This window comes from Pelodiscus sinensis, chromosome 30, assembly GCF_049634645.1.
Source record: "Pelodiscus sinensis isolate JC-2024 chromosome 30, ASM4963464v1, whole genome shotgun sequence".
Classification (NCBI taxonomy): domain Eukaryota; kingdom Metazoa; phylum Chordata; order Testudines; family Trionychidae; genus Pelodiscus; species Pelodiscus sinensis.
This window is the reverse complement of record NC_134740.1, coordinates 13320079-13333764: the sequence shown is the minus strand read 5'-3', so window position 1 is coordinate 13333764 and position 13686 is coordinate 13320079. Positions and strand designations below refer to the sequence as shown.

Genomic DNA, 13686 nt, shown 5'->3' with positions numbered 1-13686 from the left:
TCATATGTTTTTTCATTCCTTCCAGATCACAGACTTGCTGAATGAGGGTCGATGGAAAATCAAACCACCGTGGCTGAATTTATTCTCCTGAGACTTTCCAATGATCCACAAGTGCAGACATTCCTTTTCCTGGTATTTTTACTTATTTACCTTGTTACCCTGACTGGGAACACACTGATCATGTTGGTGATAAGAGCCGATTCTCACCTTCACAATCCCATGTATTTCTTTCTCTTCCATCTCTCCTTTGTTGATCTCTGTTATTCCTCAGTCATGGTGCCTAAAATGCTGACAGACTTCCTGTCAGAGAACGAAACTATTTCTTTCCATGGCTGCATTGCCCAGATGTTCTTCATTGTCTTCTCGGCCGGTACAGAAATGTTCACTCTCTCAGCCATGGCCTATGACCGTTACGTGGCCATCTGTGACCCGTTGCGTTATGCGGCGACCATGAGGAAAGGCACCTGTGTACTGCTGGAGGCTGGTGCATGGACTTTGGCCATCTTAAATGGACTAGTTTGCACGGTCGTTGTCCTCCAGTTGCAGTTCTGTGGGCCCAATCAAATCCACCATTTCAGCTGCGAGCCCCCTCCTCTGCTACAGCTGTCCTGCACCTCGCCCCTCAAGATGCAGATGGTGCTGCTCACATCTGCTGTCGTATTGGGACTGAGCTCCTTCCTCCTCACCCTCATCTCCTACGTTCTCATCATCTCCACTATCCTGAGGATACGCTCGGCAGAAGGCCGGCGGAAGGCCTTCAACACCTGCAGTTCTCACCTGACTGTGGTTGGCTTGTTGTATCTCACAGCGCTTTTCCAATACACCAAACCCAGCTCCGTCTCCTCTGTGGTTCTGGATGAACTGGTCTCTATCCAGTACAGTATCCTGACCCCCATGTTAAACCCCATCATCTACAGCCTGCAAAACAAGGAGGTGAAAACAGCGCTAGGGAGAATGTTGGGGAAACCTAGGTTTAGGTCTAGTGTTTAGGATGTTCTCGAATAAGGGTTACCTCTAGACTGCATGCATTTTTCAACAGAGGCTTTGTCGACAGACACTGTCCACAAAGCCTCTGTTGAAAAGGAACGTCTAGACTACAACCAGTTCTGTCGAAAAAGCAAGCCACTTTTTCAAAAGAGAGTGTAGACGTTCTCTTTCAAAAAAGCACAGTTTGTATGGAATAGCGCCTTTGTTCGACGCAACTCTGTAAAAAAAAGGCGTTATTCCTCGTAAAACGAGATTTACCGCCGTCAACCAAACTGCCGCGTTCTGTTGTCTTGCCGTTGACAAAACGCGGCGGTAGTGTAAACGCAGGGATAGTTTTGTCGATAAAAGTCCACTTTTGTCAACAAAACCCTGTAGTCTAGACAGACCCGAGGTGTCAGCCTGGTACTTGGATTGAAATCTTCAGCTGGTCTAATTGGTGTGACTCCATTGAACCCAGTGGGTCAGATCCCCAGTAGGTGTAAATTGGCATGACTCCATTGCCACCAACCAGCATAACTCCATCTGGGACTGGATTTACAGACAGACTTAGGCTTGAATGGGAAAGATGCAGAGACACCCACATCTGGGTATCCCATATCTGAATGTTAATTTAATGGAGTTTCAAAACTTTCCTATAGAGAAGAAAAATGCGGCTTTTCACCATTTTCATCTGAGTCAAATAAATACGAAAATAGTTTCCTTACCTTGTCAAAATGTTTTTTTTAACTTTTCCTTTATTATAGATAGTAGTTTACATTTAACTTAGTACTGTGCTGTATTTGCGTTTTTCCCTCTCTGCTGCTCCTGATTGTGTATTGCTGAGTCCAAATGAAGTGCGTGGTTGACCAGTCAGTTTGTAACTATGGTGTGTGTAACCCTGGGTTCTGAGAGACGTCTACATAATCATTATTGTTATTGAGAAAGTAAATAGCAAAAGTGATTTGCTTGTTCCCATAACTCAAGAACTAGAAATTATTTGATAGCAGGTTTAAAACAAGCCAAAGGGAAGTACTTCTTTATGCAACACACAGACAACCTGTGGAACTCCTTGACAGAGGAGATCGCAGGCCTCTGACAAGACTACCTTTGTCATTTGTTGGTATTGGTGTATAAAATGGAATCCAGCACTAACACTTTGCTTCGTCAGCTCTAAACCTGGCTGGGTGCCTTCGCTACAAAGCAAGACTTTGGATGAATTGAGCCGTTCTCGTGCGGTTTGCTGTCTCCGCTGTCCGCACCAAACAGAGGACGTGCGCATGCGGCCAGCATCTGATGATGTCCAAATCCCCCCAGCAGCAGACTTAAGAATCTAAAAGACAATGAATGTCAATGGGATTTGGTCACCTACCTCCCTTAGACGCCTTTGGAAACACCACCCTAAATGCAACTGACGTGTGACCTAAGACATCCCAGCCAGGCCTTCATCAATCCTGCCCTTAGATTATAGAAAAAAATCAAAATGCCCAAAACTGAAAACACCATTTCATGACTGGCTGTTTAGAGCTGGAAAAGACCTCGGGAGTCATCGAGTCCAGTCCCCTGCCCCAAGTAGGACCAACCCAACTCAATCATCCCAGCTAGGGCTTGGTCAAGCCGTGACGTCAAAACCTCTAGGGATGGAGATTCCACCCTCTCCCTAGGGAACCCATCCCAGCCCTTCCCCGCCCGCCTAGGGAAATAGTTTTTCCCAATATACAACATAAACCTCTTGTACTGCAACTTGAGACCATTGCTCCTTGTTCTGTCCTATACAGCCACTGAGAACAGCCTCTCGCCATCCTCTTTGGAACCTCCCTTCAGGGAGTTGAAGGCTGCTCTCAAATCCCCCCTCGCTCTTCTCTTCTGCAGACTGAACAAGCCCAAATCCCTCAGCCCCTCTTTGTAGGTTAAGTGCTCCAGCTCCCTCATCATTTTGGTTGCCCTCCACTGGATCCTCTTCAATGAGTCCACATCCCTTCTGCAGCAGGGCCCCCAGAACTGGATGCAATCAAAGAACAGAGAATTCAGGGTTGAAGCCCTGCTGGGTCATTCATTCCAGTCCCCGCTATCGCAGACAGACCTATGTTACTATTCCTTTCATACATTTATCAAGCTCCACTTTGAGAGGGATAGTATTATACTTATCTAGCTCCAGCTGCAGCTCCCACCCGCGGTGCGTTCAGAGTACTGAGGTAAGTGGGTGCATCTGATAACCCTCAATATCGGAAGGTTAGGACTAAGGACACTGGCAGAACAGGGCATCCTGGGCAGGACAACAGTGTCTATCCCAGCCCATGCACATTGGTCGATCTCTCTCTCGGAGGCCTCCATTTCACTTGAGTGAGTGCAGTATGGCTCTCCAGGGAGTGGCAGATATGACAATGTCCTGTCGCATCCTGGGCAAACATTACTGGTTGTACGTTAGCCCTTGTCGAGTCAAGTTTAGCGTCTTCAGATTGTGTCTTTGGGTGTGTCTAGACTACATGCCTCCTTCGACGGAGGCATGTAGATTAGCCAGATCGGAAGAGGGAAATGAAGCCGCGATTAAAATAATCGCGGCTTCATTTAAATTTAAATGGCTGCCCCGATCTGCCGATCAGCTGTTTGTCGGCAGATCGGGGGAGTCTGGACGCGATGCCCCGACAAAGAAGCCTTTCTTCATCGACACAGGTAAACCTGGTTTCACGAGGCTTACCTGTGTCGATGAAGAAAGGCTTCTTTGTCGGGGCATCGCGTCCAGACTCCCCCGATCTGCCGACAAACAGCTGATCGGCAGATCGGGGCAGCCATTTAAATTTAAATGAAGCCGCGATTATTTTAATCGCGGCTTCATTTCCCTCTTCCGATCTGGCTAATCTACATGCCTCCGTCGAAGGAGGCATGTAGTCTAGACACACCCTTTGTAACTAAGCAACTGATGAGCCAGCCGCTTCAAGAAGCCAGCCGGCCGCCACATGTTGGAGAAGTAAGAGAGGGGTGCAGGTCAGGAATCTAGGTTTGCCCAGGAGACACCTCAAAGCATGGAGGAGGGTCATGACTGAGGGTGGGTTGTTTGAAATGGGGCAGTTTCCTGAGAAGGGGGTTGTCGGGCGAATGAGGTTCTGGGGCTATTCGCTAAAGATACTGCTGAAATTTGTTGGTTTCTACACTAATGAGATGTGTTCTATGCTCTGTTCCGCAACGCTGGCTGAGAGTCGCTGTTGATTATGGATGTTGGGGTGCATGGCCCATAACCCGGTGACACATACACTAGGGCTCTTCCAAGGAATCTAGAGATGAAATAATTGTCATGGAATCATAGAGCACTAGAACTGGAAGAGACCTCGAGAGGTCACCAAGTACCATCCCTTGTTCTCAAGGTAAGACCAAGCAGCATCTAGACCATCCCTGACAGGTGTCTGTCCAACCTGCTCTTAACTATCTCCAGTGATGGAGATTCCACAACCTCCCTGGGCAATTTATTCCAGTGTTTGACCCCCCTGACAGGTAGGAACTTTTTCCTAATGTCCAACCTAAACCTCCCTTGCTGCAGTTTAAACCCATTGCATCATTTTCTCCCTCCTCCTTTTAACCCCCTTTTAGATACCTGAACACTGCTAATGGATTGACCTAGCATTGGGTTTCTGCTAGCTTGTTACAGACAAAGTCCTCCGGGGATCTTTGTCCCATGCGGAGCACAAGCGTTTCACAAAAAGCTCTCAAGGTTCAGCTCTTAGACTGGGAGACAGATAAGGAAATGCTGCGCGTCACAATCCCACTGAAAACTCTTGTGGTGCTTCAGTGCTGAAGGTAAAGAATTTGATGGCTTTGGTGGAAAGACTAGAGAGAAATCAAGAAGGCGGTAGATACACAGGCTAAGAAAGCAGGAAGATCCCAAGTCAGAATGATCTCATGATACGTATGATCCGCATTGAAGAATATGAAGTCGATTCATATTTTCATTCCTTTCAGATCTTGTCCCCCCTATTTCAAGGGAACAAATTCTGCCACTTATTCCGGGACGGGTCTTTCGGCAGAGTCTCATTGTCTTCTTCATTGCGGCAGCTCGTTCCCACCACGTCAAATACACCACAGGGGCCGTGGCCGGCAACCAAGGAATTACTTTAATCTCTAAGTTCTCTCTCTCAAGGAAGCAAACACCAAATTGTGACGCCCAAAAAGGAGAAGGCTACGGGCTGAAATATAGCCGCATGAGTCAGCAATAAATACCAGCCCTGAACTGACCTTGTAGGTGTAAGTAGTCAGGAATTCTGTTAAATCTGCTTCAGAATTTCTACATTTCAGTTCATCACAGCACTTGTTCTGCTTTGACTTTCCTTGCCATTTTCCTAAGAGTGCTGTCTTCTGGAAGTCACTTCATTGTGGTGTTGTGCCGTTCTGCGGGATCGTCTTTGTTTTCATTTTCCATAATCGTTCCAAATCAGGTCAGAGTTCTTCTTACCTTACCATCTTGTTTTCTTGTATCTTTTTCATCTTGCTGTCTGCTAGTCTGGCAATACCGATTTGTGATACTGGCAGGCCAAGTGCCGGTTCACGCCAAGAGCCCTAGACCTCCTTGAATACTAACAACTTCATAGCTAGAAAGCACCGTTCCTCTCTTGTGTGCTAGAAATATTAAAATAGGTACAGGTTGAAATTCTCTGGTCCGGCATCCTGGGGACCTGACGAGGGCTGGACCAGAGAATTTGCCAAACCCTGGGATGCCAATACTGTGTAGCAGCATTACCTACCCTTCCACTGCTTCTTGGGGTCTTAGAAGACATTTAAGGTAAATTAGAGCTAAATAACAGCACGAAACCGTGAGCGCCAGGATTGGGGGCGGTTAACAAACTTTATGGAACTGCGGGAAACTTGGCTACACCCATGCTAAGTGGACATCCAGCTAACTCAAATCATGCTGGACCGTGGATGTTGCCGGATCGGAGAGTACGGGACTAGAAAAGTTCAACCTGTATTAGAGTTGTAAGTATGTTTTTAGTATTGAGACTTTATGGAATGCTTGTAAGATGCAGCATGTATTAATCCTACTTATAACAGCTGTATCCCATGTTATATGGTGTTGTTTAAATGTTTGGTCTGTAACTATAACAGTGTTTGCTAGCACCAAAATTCTGTCCACCAGGGGAGAAGCAGTGCTAAGTGTGAAACGCTAGTGTACCACAAGCCGTGTTATCTCCTCTCCAACAGAAGGAGGTCTGGAGATATCAGACTAGTCATTGTAGATAAAAGATTTTGTTGATTGCTTCCCCCATGCCCAGGAGAAGGGTAGGTGCCCAAACCAATTCCAGTTCAGTTGTCTCCCTTTGTAACCGGTTTTTGAAATTCTGAATGAGACAGCTGAACTGGAATTCAACCCTGTCAATTTGGGATTGAAGAAAGATCTCAACTGGTTAACGCATTACAAAAGCAGTTTCCCTGCTCTGGATATTCGCAGCTTCATTCACACAAGGGGCTTCATTTCCCTTTGCCGAACAAACAAATCTACGTGGCTCCGTCGACGGAGCCATGTAGTCTGGACGTACCCTAAGGTGCCACCGGACTCCTCATTGTATGCCAAAGAGATTGGTGTGTTCTGCTCAGTCCCAGACCCCATAAAAATGTAGCCTCTTCATTCACATATGCCGCAGAGCTTCCAAATCAGACTTTGGGCGGACTCCAATGTCTGTTCATGGATTCTTCTCTAGCCAGGCTCTGCAGGTCTTCGACTCTCACTTTCTTTGTAGACAGCAGGTTTGTAGGTTAATTTTACTTCTTATCTAATTACATCTCTGGACTACACTTGTGCACACAGAACCTGTCAGTGTCTCTCTTTTGAAGTATTCTTCTAAAAACCATGAGCTTGCCAGCCTTTAATCATGAGTCGGTTTGATCGTTCTCAACGTCTTTCTGTGTGTCGATTCTTATGTAAATTTATGAAGATTTTCCTTTCTCTTTTCTTTTGTGTTTTCTAGGGCAGGCATGCGCACTTCGCCACTGCTTTCCAGATGATCTTTTACTTGTCTGACTCCTCATGTATTTGAAAGTTATATTTTTCATCTCTTGCTTCCCCCCCCACTGTCAGTAGACCTTTTCCTCCATCACACTATTGGATGTACTTCCTCTCCATGCTTGGAGTGATAGCTGGTAGCACCTGTCTTGTTTGGATGTCAATGTTTTACTTCTCTTGAATCCACATATGAATGACTCAGGTCAACGCGGAAACGAGTCTTCTCCCTAAATGAGTTCTTAGTTGTGTATTATTTTTTTCCTCGTTTCTTTGAATTCCCTGTGTTCCAACTCTAGTTTCTCTGATTCCACGATATTTATTGCAGCACTGGCGAAGAATATATTCAATAGTTATTTCTTCCATTTTTATGTTATCATATTCTACCTGTCTACCCCATTTTACAGATACCAACACATGGCTAGCCCAACCAATATCTAGCTTTATATCTTCAACAACCTTTCCAACATACCATCAATCTTCTAGCTCTTTGTGATACTCCACGTACATTCCCATCATCCATGTCTAGCAAACCTGTCTGTCAGGATGTGTCTATACTACATGGCTCCATCGATGGAGCCATGTAGATTAGGCTGATCGGCAGAGGGAAATGAAGCCACAATTTAAATAATCGTGGCTTCATTTATATTTAAATGGCTGCCTCGCTCTGCCGACCAGCTGATGATCAGCTGTTTGTCAGCAGATCAGGACAGTCTGGACGCGCCGCGGTCAACAGGGAAGTCTTTGTTAACTGGCGCAGGTAAACCTGGTTTCATGCCATTTTCACGATCAGGGCTTTTTTGCGGAAAACAAATCTCTGCTGTCTACACTGGCCCTTTTGCGCAAAAGTTTTTCGGAAAAAGACTTTTGCCCGAACAGGAGCAGCATAGTATTTCCGCAAAAGCACTGACAATCTTACATGAGATCGCCAGTGCTTTTGTGGAAATTCAAGCGGCTAGTGTAGACAGCTGGCAAGTTTTTCCACAAAAGCGGCTGATTTTGTGGAAAAACTTGCCAGTCTAGACACAGTCCAGGAGTTTTTCCAGGATTCCAGAAATATCCTGGAAAAACTCTTCCGCATCCAGGGATGCGTTTGTTCTTCCACTGTTTTTAATGGAAGAGCATAATGCTCTTTCGGTAACCCCTATATTCCTCGTTCTAAGAGGAATAAGGGGGATTCCAAAAGAAGGAGTTTTTCTGCCATTTGGTCCAGTCTAGACAGGCCAAATGTTGGAAAACCCTCTTCCTACATAAGAACTGGGAAACAGTGGCAGTGTAGAGTGCATAAGGATTGGGAAAGGCAAGTGACGGAGAGGAGGAGAATAGAGAGGGCGTGGCTTCAAGGAAGGGGCAGGGTCTTGGGGGAAGGGCTGGGTGGTAGATCTTCGCTTGTTCTGAGATTTAAAAGGTGATTTTGAGTGTAAAAAGATTGGAGACAGCTGATCTAGATGGTGCTTGGTCCTGCAGGGACATCAGGGGGCTGTTTACGATAACCTCTCAAGTTCTCTTCCCGTTCTAGTGTTCTAGGGTTCTATGAAATGGTTGCCTGATTCTTGTTCTTTACTGATATAATCACAATTTTTCTCAAAGACCATCCTGTCAGGGTAATGACCTACTAGAATAAATTGCGTAGGGAGATTGCGGAATCTCCATCGCTAGAGATATTTAAGAGGCGGGTAGGTAGACATCTATTAGGGATTGTCTAGATGGTGCGTGGTGCTGCTGTGAGGGCAGGAGACTGACCCTGATAATCTCTCGACTCGATATGCATCATCCATATTGGCTTGAGTTAGCAATTCCGTGCTGGGTGCCAAACCAATATTCCTAGCTTTGGCGTTTTATTATTAGTAGTAGATTTATTATTATTAGTAGCAGTAATATTGAAAACCTAGAAGAGTGATGGAAATGTAGCCGCCACCCAATCTAATCCAGAAAGACCTGTAGAATTTAATAGTCAAAGCATAAATTATTGGTCAGATTCCCAGCTTGTACAAATCAACCAAAACTCCACTGGAGCCAAGCAGCCAACTCTTCAGTTGATAAAAATCAGCTGCAGCTCTAGGGACATTAGTGGGACAGATTAAAGAGATACTGGGCCACAGACAGAGAGAAGTGAATGACTTCCTAGCCTGCTGAGTAGAGCATTGCTAGTAGGAGACGTGGGATACAGACCTCCGGCCCCAGTGTGAACCACAGTGGAGCAACTTCAAGTGAGGCTCACATCAGAGTGGTTCATAGTCTCTGCCGAGAAGGGATTTTGTGGATACTTTTGCTGACAGTGGGATTTAGGTGCCCAAACTGTTCCCAATCCTTTTGGGAATGTAGCCCATTTTGGCTATGTGAAAGACACAAAGTCAAACCGACTTCTCTGTGTCTTCCTCTAAATTTAGTCCATGAAATTGAAATCCTCAGTTGACTTTTATGATAATTGTTCATTTCATATGTTTTTTCTTTCCTTCCAGATCACAGACTTCCTGAACGACACTCAATGGAAAATCAAACCACCGTGACCGAGTTTATTCTCCTGAGACTTTCCAATGATCCACAAGTGCAGACATTTCTTTTCCTGGTATTTTTACTTATTTACCTTGTCACCGTGACAGGGAACACACTGATCATGTTGGTGATAAGAGCTGATTCTCACCTTCACAATCCCATGTATTTCTTTCTCTTCCATCTCTCCTTTGTTGATCTCTGTTATTCCTCAGTCACGGTGCCTAAAATGCTGACAGACTTCCTGTCTGAGCAAAACACTATTTCTTTCCATGGCTGCATTACTCAGATGTTCTTCATTGTCTTCTTGGCCGTTACAGAGGCTTTCACTCTCTCAGCCATGGCCTATGACCGTTACGTGGCCATCTGTGACCCGTTGCGTTACGCGGCAGCCATGAAGGACGACAGCTGTGTTCTGCTGGAGGCTGGTGCATGGACTTTGGGCATCTTAGCTGGACTAGTTTACACAGTCGTTGTCCTCCAGTTGCAGTTCCGTGGGCCCAATCAAATCCACCATTTCAGCTGCGAGCCCCCTCCTCTGCTACAGCTGTCCTGCACCTCGCCCCTCAAGGAGCAGATGGTGCTTCTCGCATCTGCTGTCATATTTGGACTGAGCTCCTTCCTCCTCACCCTCATCTCCTACTTTCACATCATCTCCACAATCCTGAGGATGCGCTCAGCAGAAGGCCAGCGGAAGGCCTTCAACACCTGCAGGTCCCATCTGACTGTGGTTGCCTTGTTGTATCTCACAGCGTTTTTCCAATACACCAAACCCAGCTCCGCATCCTCTGTGGTTCTGGATGAAATGGTCTCCATCCAGTACAGCATCCTGACCCCCATGTTAAACCCCATCATCTACAGCCTGAAAAACAAGGAGGTGAAAACAGCGCTAGGGAGAATGTTGGGGAAACTCAGGTTTAGATTTGGTGTTTAGGACGTTCTCAGGTCAGGACTACGTCCAGACTGCATGCCTTTTTCAACAGAGGCGTTGTCGACAGACACTGTCGACAACGCCTCTGTTGAAAAGAAGCGTCTAGACTACAACCAGTTCTGTCGAAAAAGCAAGCCACTTTTTCGAAAGCGAGTGTATACGTTCTCTTTCAAAAAAGCACAGTTTGTATGGAATGGCGCCTTTTTTTGACACAACTCTATACAAAAAAGGCGTTATTCCTCGTAAAACGAGATTTACCGCCTTCAACGAAATTTCCGCATTCTGTTGTCTTATTGTTGACAGAATGCGGCGGTAGTGTAGACGCAGGGATAGTTTTGTCGACAAAAATCCACTTTTGTCAACAAAGCCCTGTAGTCTAGACAGACCCGAATTGTCAGCCTGGTACTTGGATTGACATCTTCAGCTGGTGTAATTGGTGTGACTCCATTGAACCCAGTGGGTCAGCTCCGCAGTAGGTGTACACCGGCATGACTCCATTGCGGCTAACCGGCGTAACTCCATCTGGGACTGGATACACCAACAGACTTATGTTTTAATTGGAAAGTGGCAGAGACACCCACATCTGGATAACCCATATCTGAATGTTAATTTAATGCAGCTTCAAAACTTTCCTATAGAGAAGAAAAATGCGGCTTTTAACCATCTTCATCTACGTCAAATAAATACGAAAATAGTTTCCTTACCTTGTCAAAATGTTTTTTTAACTTTTTCTTTATTATAGATAGTAGTTTACATTTAACTTAGTACTGCGCTGTATTCGCATTTTTCCCTCTCTGCCGCTCCTGATTGTATATTGCTGAGTCCAAATGAAGTGTGTGGTTGACCAGTCCATTTGTAACTGTGGTATGCGTAACACTGAGGTTCTAAGAGACGTCTGTATAATTATCATTGGTAAATAGCAAAAGTGATTTGCTTGTTCCCATAACTCAAGAACTAGAAATTATTTGATAGCAGGTTTAAAACAAGCCAAAGGGAAGTACTTCTTTATGCAACACACAGACAACCTGTGGAACTCCTTGACAGAGGAGATCGCAGGCCTCTGACAAGACTACCTTTGTTGGTATTGGTGTATAAATTGAAGTCCAGCAGTAGCACTTTGCTTCGTCAGCTCTAAACCTGGCTGGGTGCTTTCGCAACAAAGCAAGTCTTTGCATGAATTGAGCCGTTCTCATGAGGTTTGCTGTCTCCGCTGTCCGCACCAAACTAAGTGGACGCGCGCATGCGATCAGCATCTGACGATGTCCAAATCCCCTCAGCAGCAGACTTAAGAATCTAAAAGACAATGAATGTCAATGGGATTTGGTCACCTACCTCCCTTAGGCATCTTTGGAAACACCACCCTAAATGTAACTGACGTGTGACCTCAGACATCCTGGCCAGGCCTTCATCAATCTTGGCCTTAGATTATAGAAAACAATCAAAATGCCCGCAACTGAAAACACCATTTTAAGACTGGCTTTGTAGAGCTGGAAAAGACCTCAGGAGTCATCGAGTCCAGCCCACTGCCCCAAGAAGGACCAAACCCAACTCAATCATCTCAGCCAGGGCTTGGTCAAACTGGGACATCAAAACCTCTAGGAATGGAGATTCTACCCCCTCCCTAGGGAACCCATCCGAGCCCTTCCCCACCCTCCTAGTGAAATAGTTTTCCTAATATCCAACCTAGACCTCCCCCACTGCAACTTGAGACCATTGGTCCTTATTCAGACTAAACAAGCCCTCTCCTTGTAGGTCATGTTCTCCAACCCCCAAATCACTTTCGTCACCCTCCGTTGGACCCTCTCCAGTGCGTTCACATCCCTTCTGTAGTGGGGGGCCCAGAACTGGATGCAATCAAAGAACAGAGAATTCTGGATTGAAGCCCTTCTGGGTCATTGAGTTCAGTCCCTGCTATCGCAGACAAACCTATGTTACTATTCCTTTCAGACATTTATCAAGTACTATATTCATCTAGCTCCGGCTGCAGCTTACACCCATGATGCGTTCAGAGCACTGAGGTAAGTGGGTGCATCCGATAACCCTCAATATCGGAGGGTTAGGACTAAGGACACTGGCAGAACTGGGCATCATGGTCAGGACAACAATGTCTATCCCAGCCCATGCACATTGGTCGATCTCTCTCTCGGAGGCATCCATTCGAGTTGAGTGAGTGCAGCACGGGGCTCCAGGGAGTGGCAGACACGACAATGTCCTGTCGCATCCTGGGCAAATGTTACTGGATTTGGGTTAGCCCTTGTCGAGTCAAGTTTAGCGTCTTCGGATTGTGTCTTTGTAACTACGCAACTGATGACCCAGAAAGACAGAGGTGCAGGCCCGGTAACTAGGGTTTCGCAGGGGATACCTCAAAGCATGGAGGAGGGGCATGAGTGAGGCTGCGTTGCTTGAAACGGGGCAGTTTCCTGGGATGGGGGTTGTAGGGCGAACCAGGCTGTGGGGCTGTCCACAGTGGATATTGTTGAAACTAGTTGGTTTCTACACTAACAAGATTTGTTCTATGCTGTCTTCCTCAACGTGAGCATCACTGTTGATTCTAGATGTCGGGGTGTATGGTCCCTTTGGGAGGAGGTGTCTTACTCCTGGGGACTCACAACAGGGAGTTTATGCTGAATGCTGAGCCCGTGACCCACTGACACACACACGCACTAGAGCTCTTCCAAGGAATCTAGAGATGAAATAACTTTCATAGAATCATAGAGCACTAGAACTGGAAGGGACCTCGAGAGGTTATCAAGTCCAGTCCCCTTCCCTCATGGCAGGACTAATCACCGTCTAGATCATCCCTGACAGGTGTCGGTCCAACTGTCTAAAGGGATGGTGTGGCGGGGTGGCCCCGCCCCCTCCTGAAGCCTCTGTGTCTCCGCCAAGACAGGAAGGCTGGGGCTTGATGGCACGGAGGCAGCCCCGAGCAGGGGGCGGCGGTGCCCGCAACAAGTGGCATCTCTGGTAGGCACCACCGTGGAGACCAAGGGCCAGCTGGAGTGACGTCACTGGTGACGTCACTCCTCTGTGACCCAGAAGTGGCATGGGGGAAGGGCGGTGGGGAGGACGTCATCCGAGGGTGCTGTGGGCAGATGCTGAAGGGGAGTGACGTCAGGAAGGACTTCACCACTCCTGGCCCGGCGGGTGGTTCAAATGGAAGCCCCGGGCCAGTGGGAGGGGGAGTCCTCCTGGGGGTCAGAGAATGGAGCCAGCGGGATGCGGAGCCAGGGATCTGGAGACCTTGGGTGAGGTGCAAGCTTGGGTCCCCTGGCTAACTGATGGTGGGCACTATGGAAGAAACGACGAGGAGTCC

At 46.7% G+C, this 13686-nt stretch overlaps 2 protein-coding genes across 2 annotated transcripts; both read left to right on the top strand.

The window, feature by feature from the left end:
- The first annotated feature begins 26 nt into the window (after positions 1–26).
- On the top strand, positions 27–1520 carry LOC102453865 (olfactory receptor 5BS1-like). The gene has a single exon (XM_025180176.2). It carries the CDS (start codon positions 52–54, stop codon positions 988–990), a length of 939 nt encoding a protein of 312 aa, XP_025035961.2. The 5' UTR covers positions 27–51; the 3' UTR covers positions 991–1520.
- Positions 1521–9437: 7917 nt separating this feature from the next.
- Positions 9438–10942, top strand: LOC142821210 (olfactory receptor 5G9-like). The gene has a single exon (XM_075912056.1). It carries the CDS (start codon positions 9438–9440, stop codon positions 10374–10376), a length of 939 nt encoding a protein of 312 aa, XP_075768171.1. The 3' UTR covers positions 10377–10942.
- The last annotated feature ends 2744 nt before the right edge of the window (positions 10943–13686 follow it).

What these genes read in the sequence shown, in the direction of transcription:
- LOC102453865 (XM_025180176.2), top strand. Translation starts at nt 52, where the DNA reads ATGGAAAATCAAACCACCGTGGCTGAATTTATTCTCCTGAGACTTTCC.
- LOC142821210 (XM_075912056.1), top strand. Translation starts at nt 9,438, where the DNA reads ATGGAAAATCAAACCACCGTGACCGAGTTTATTCTCCTGAGACTTTCC.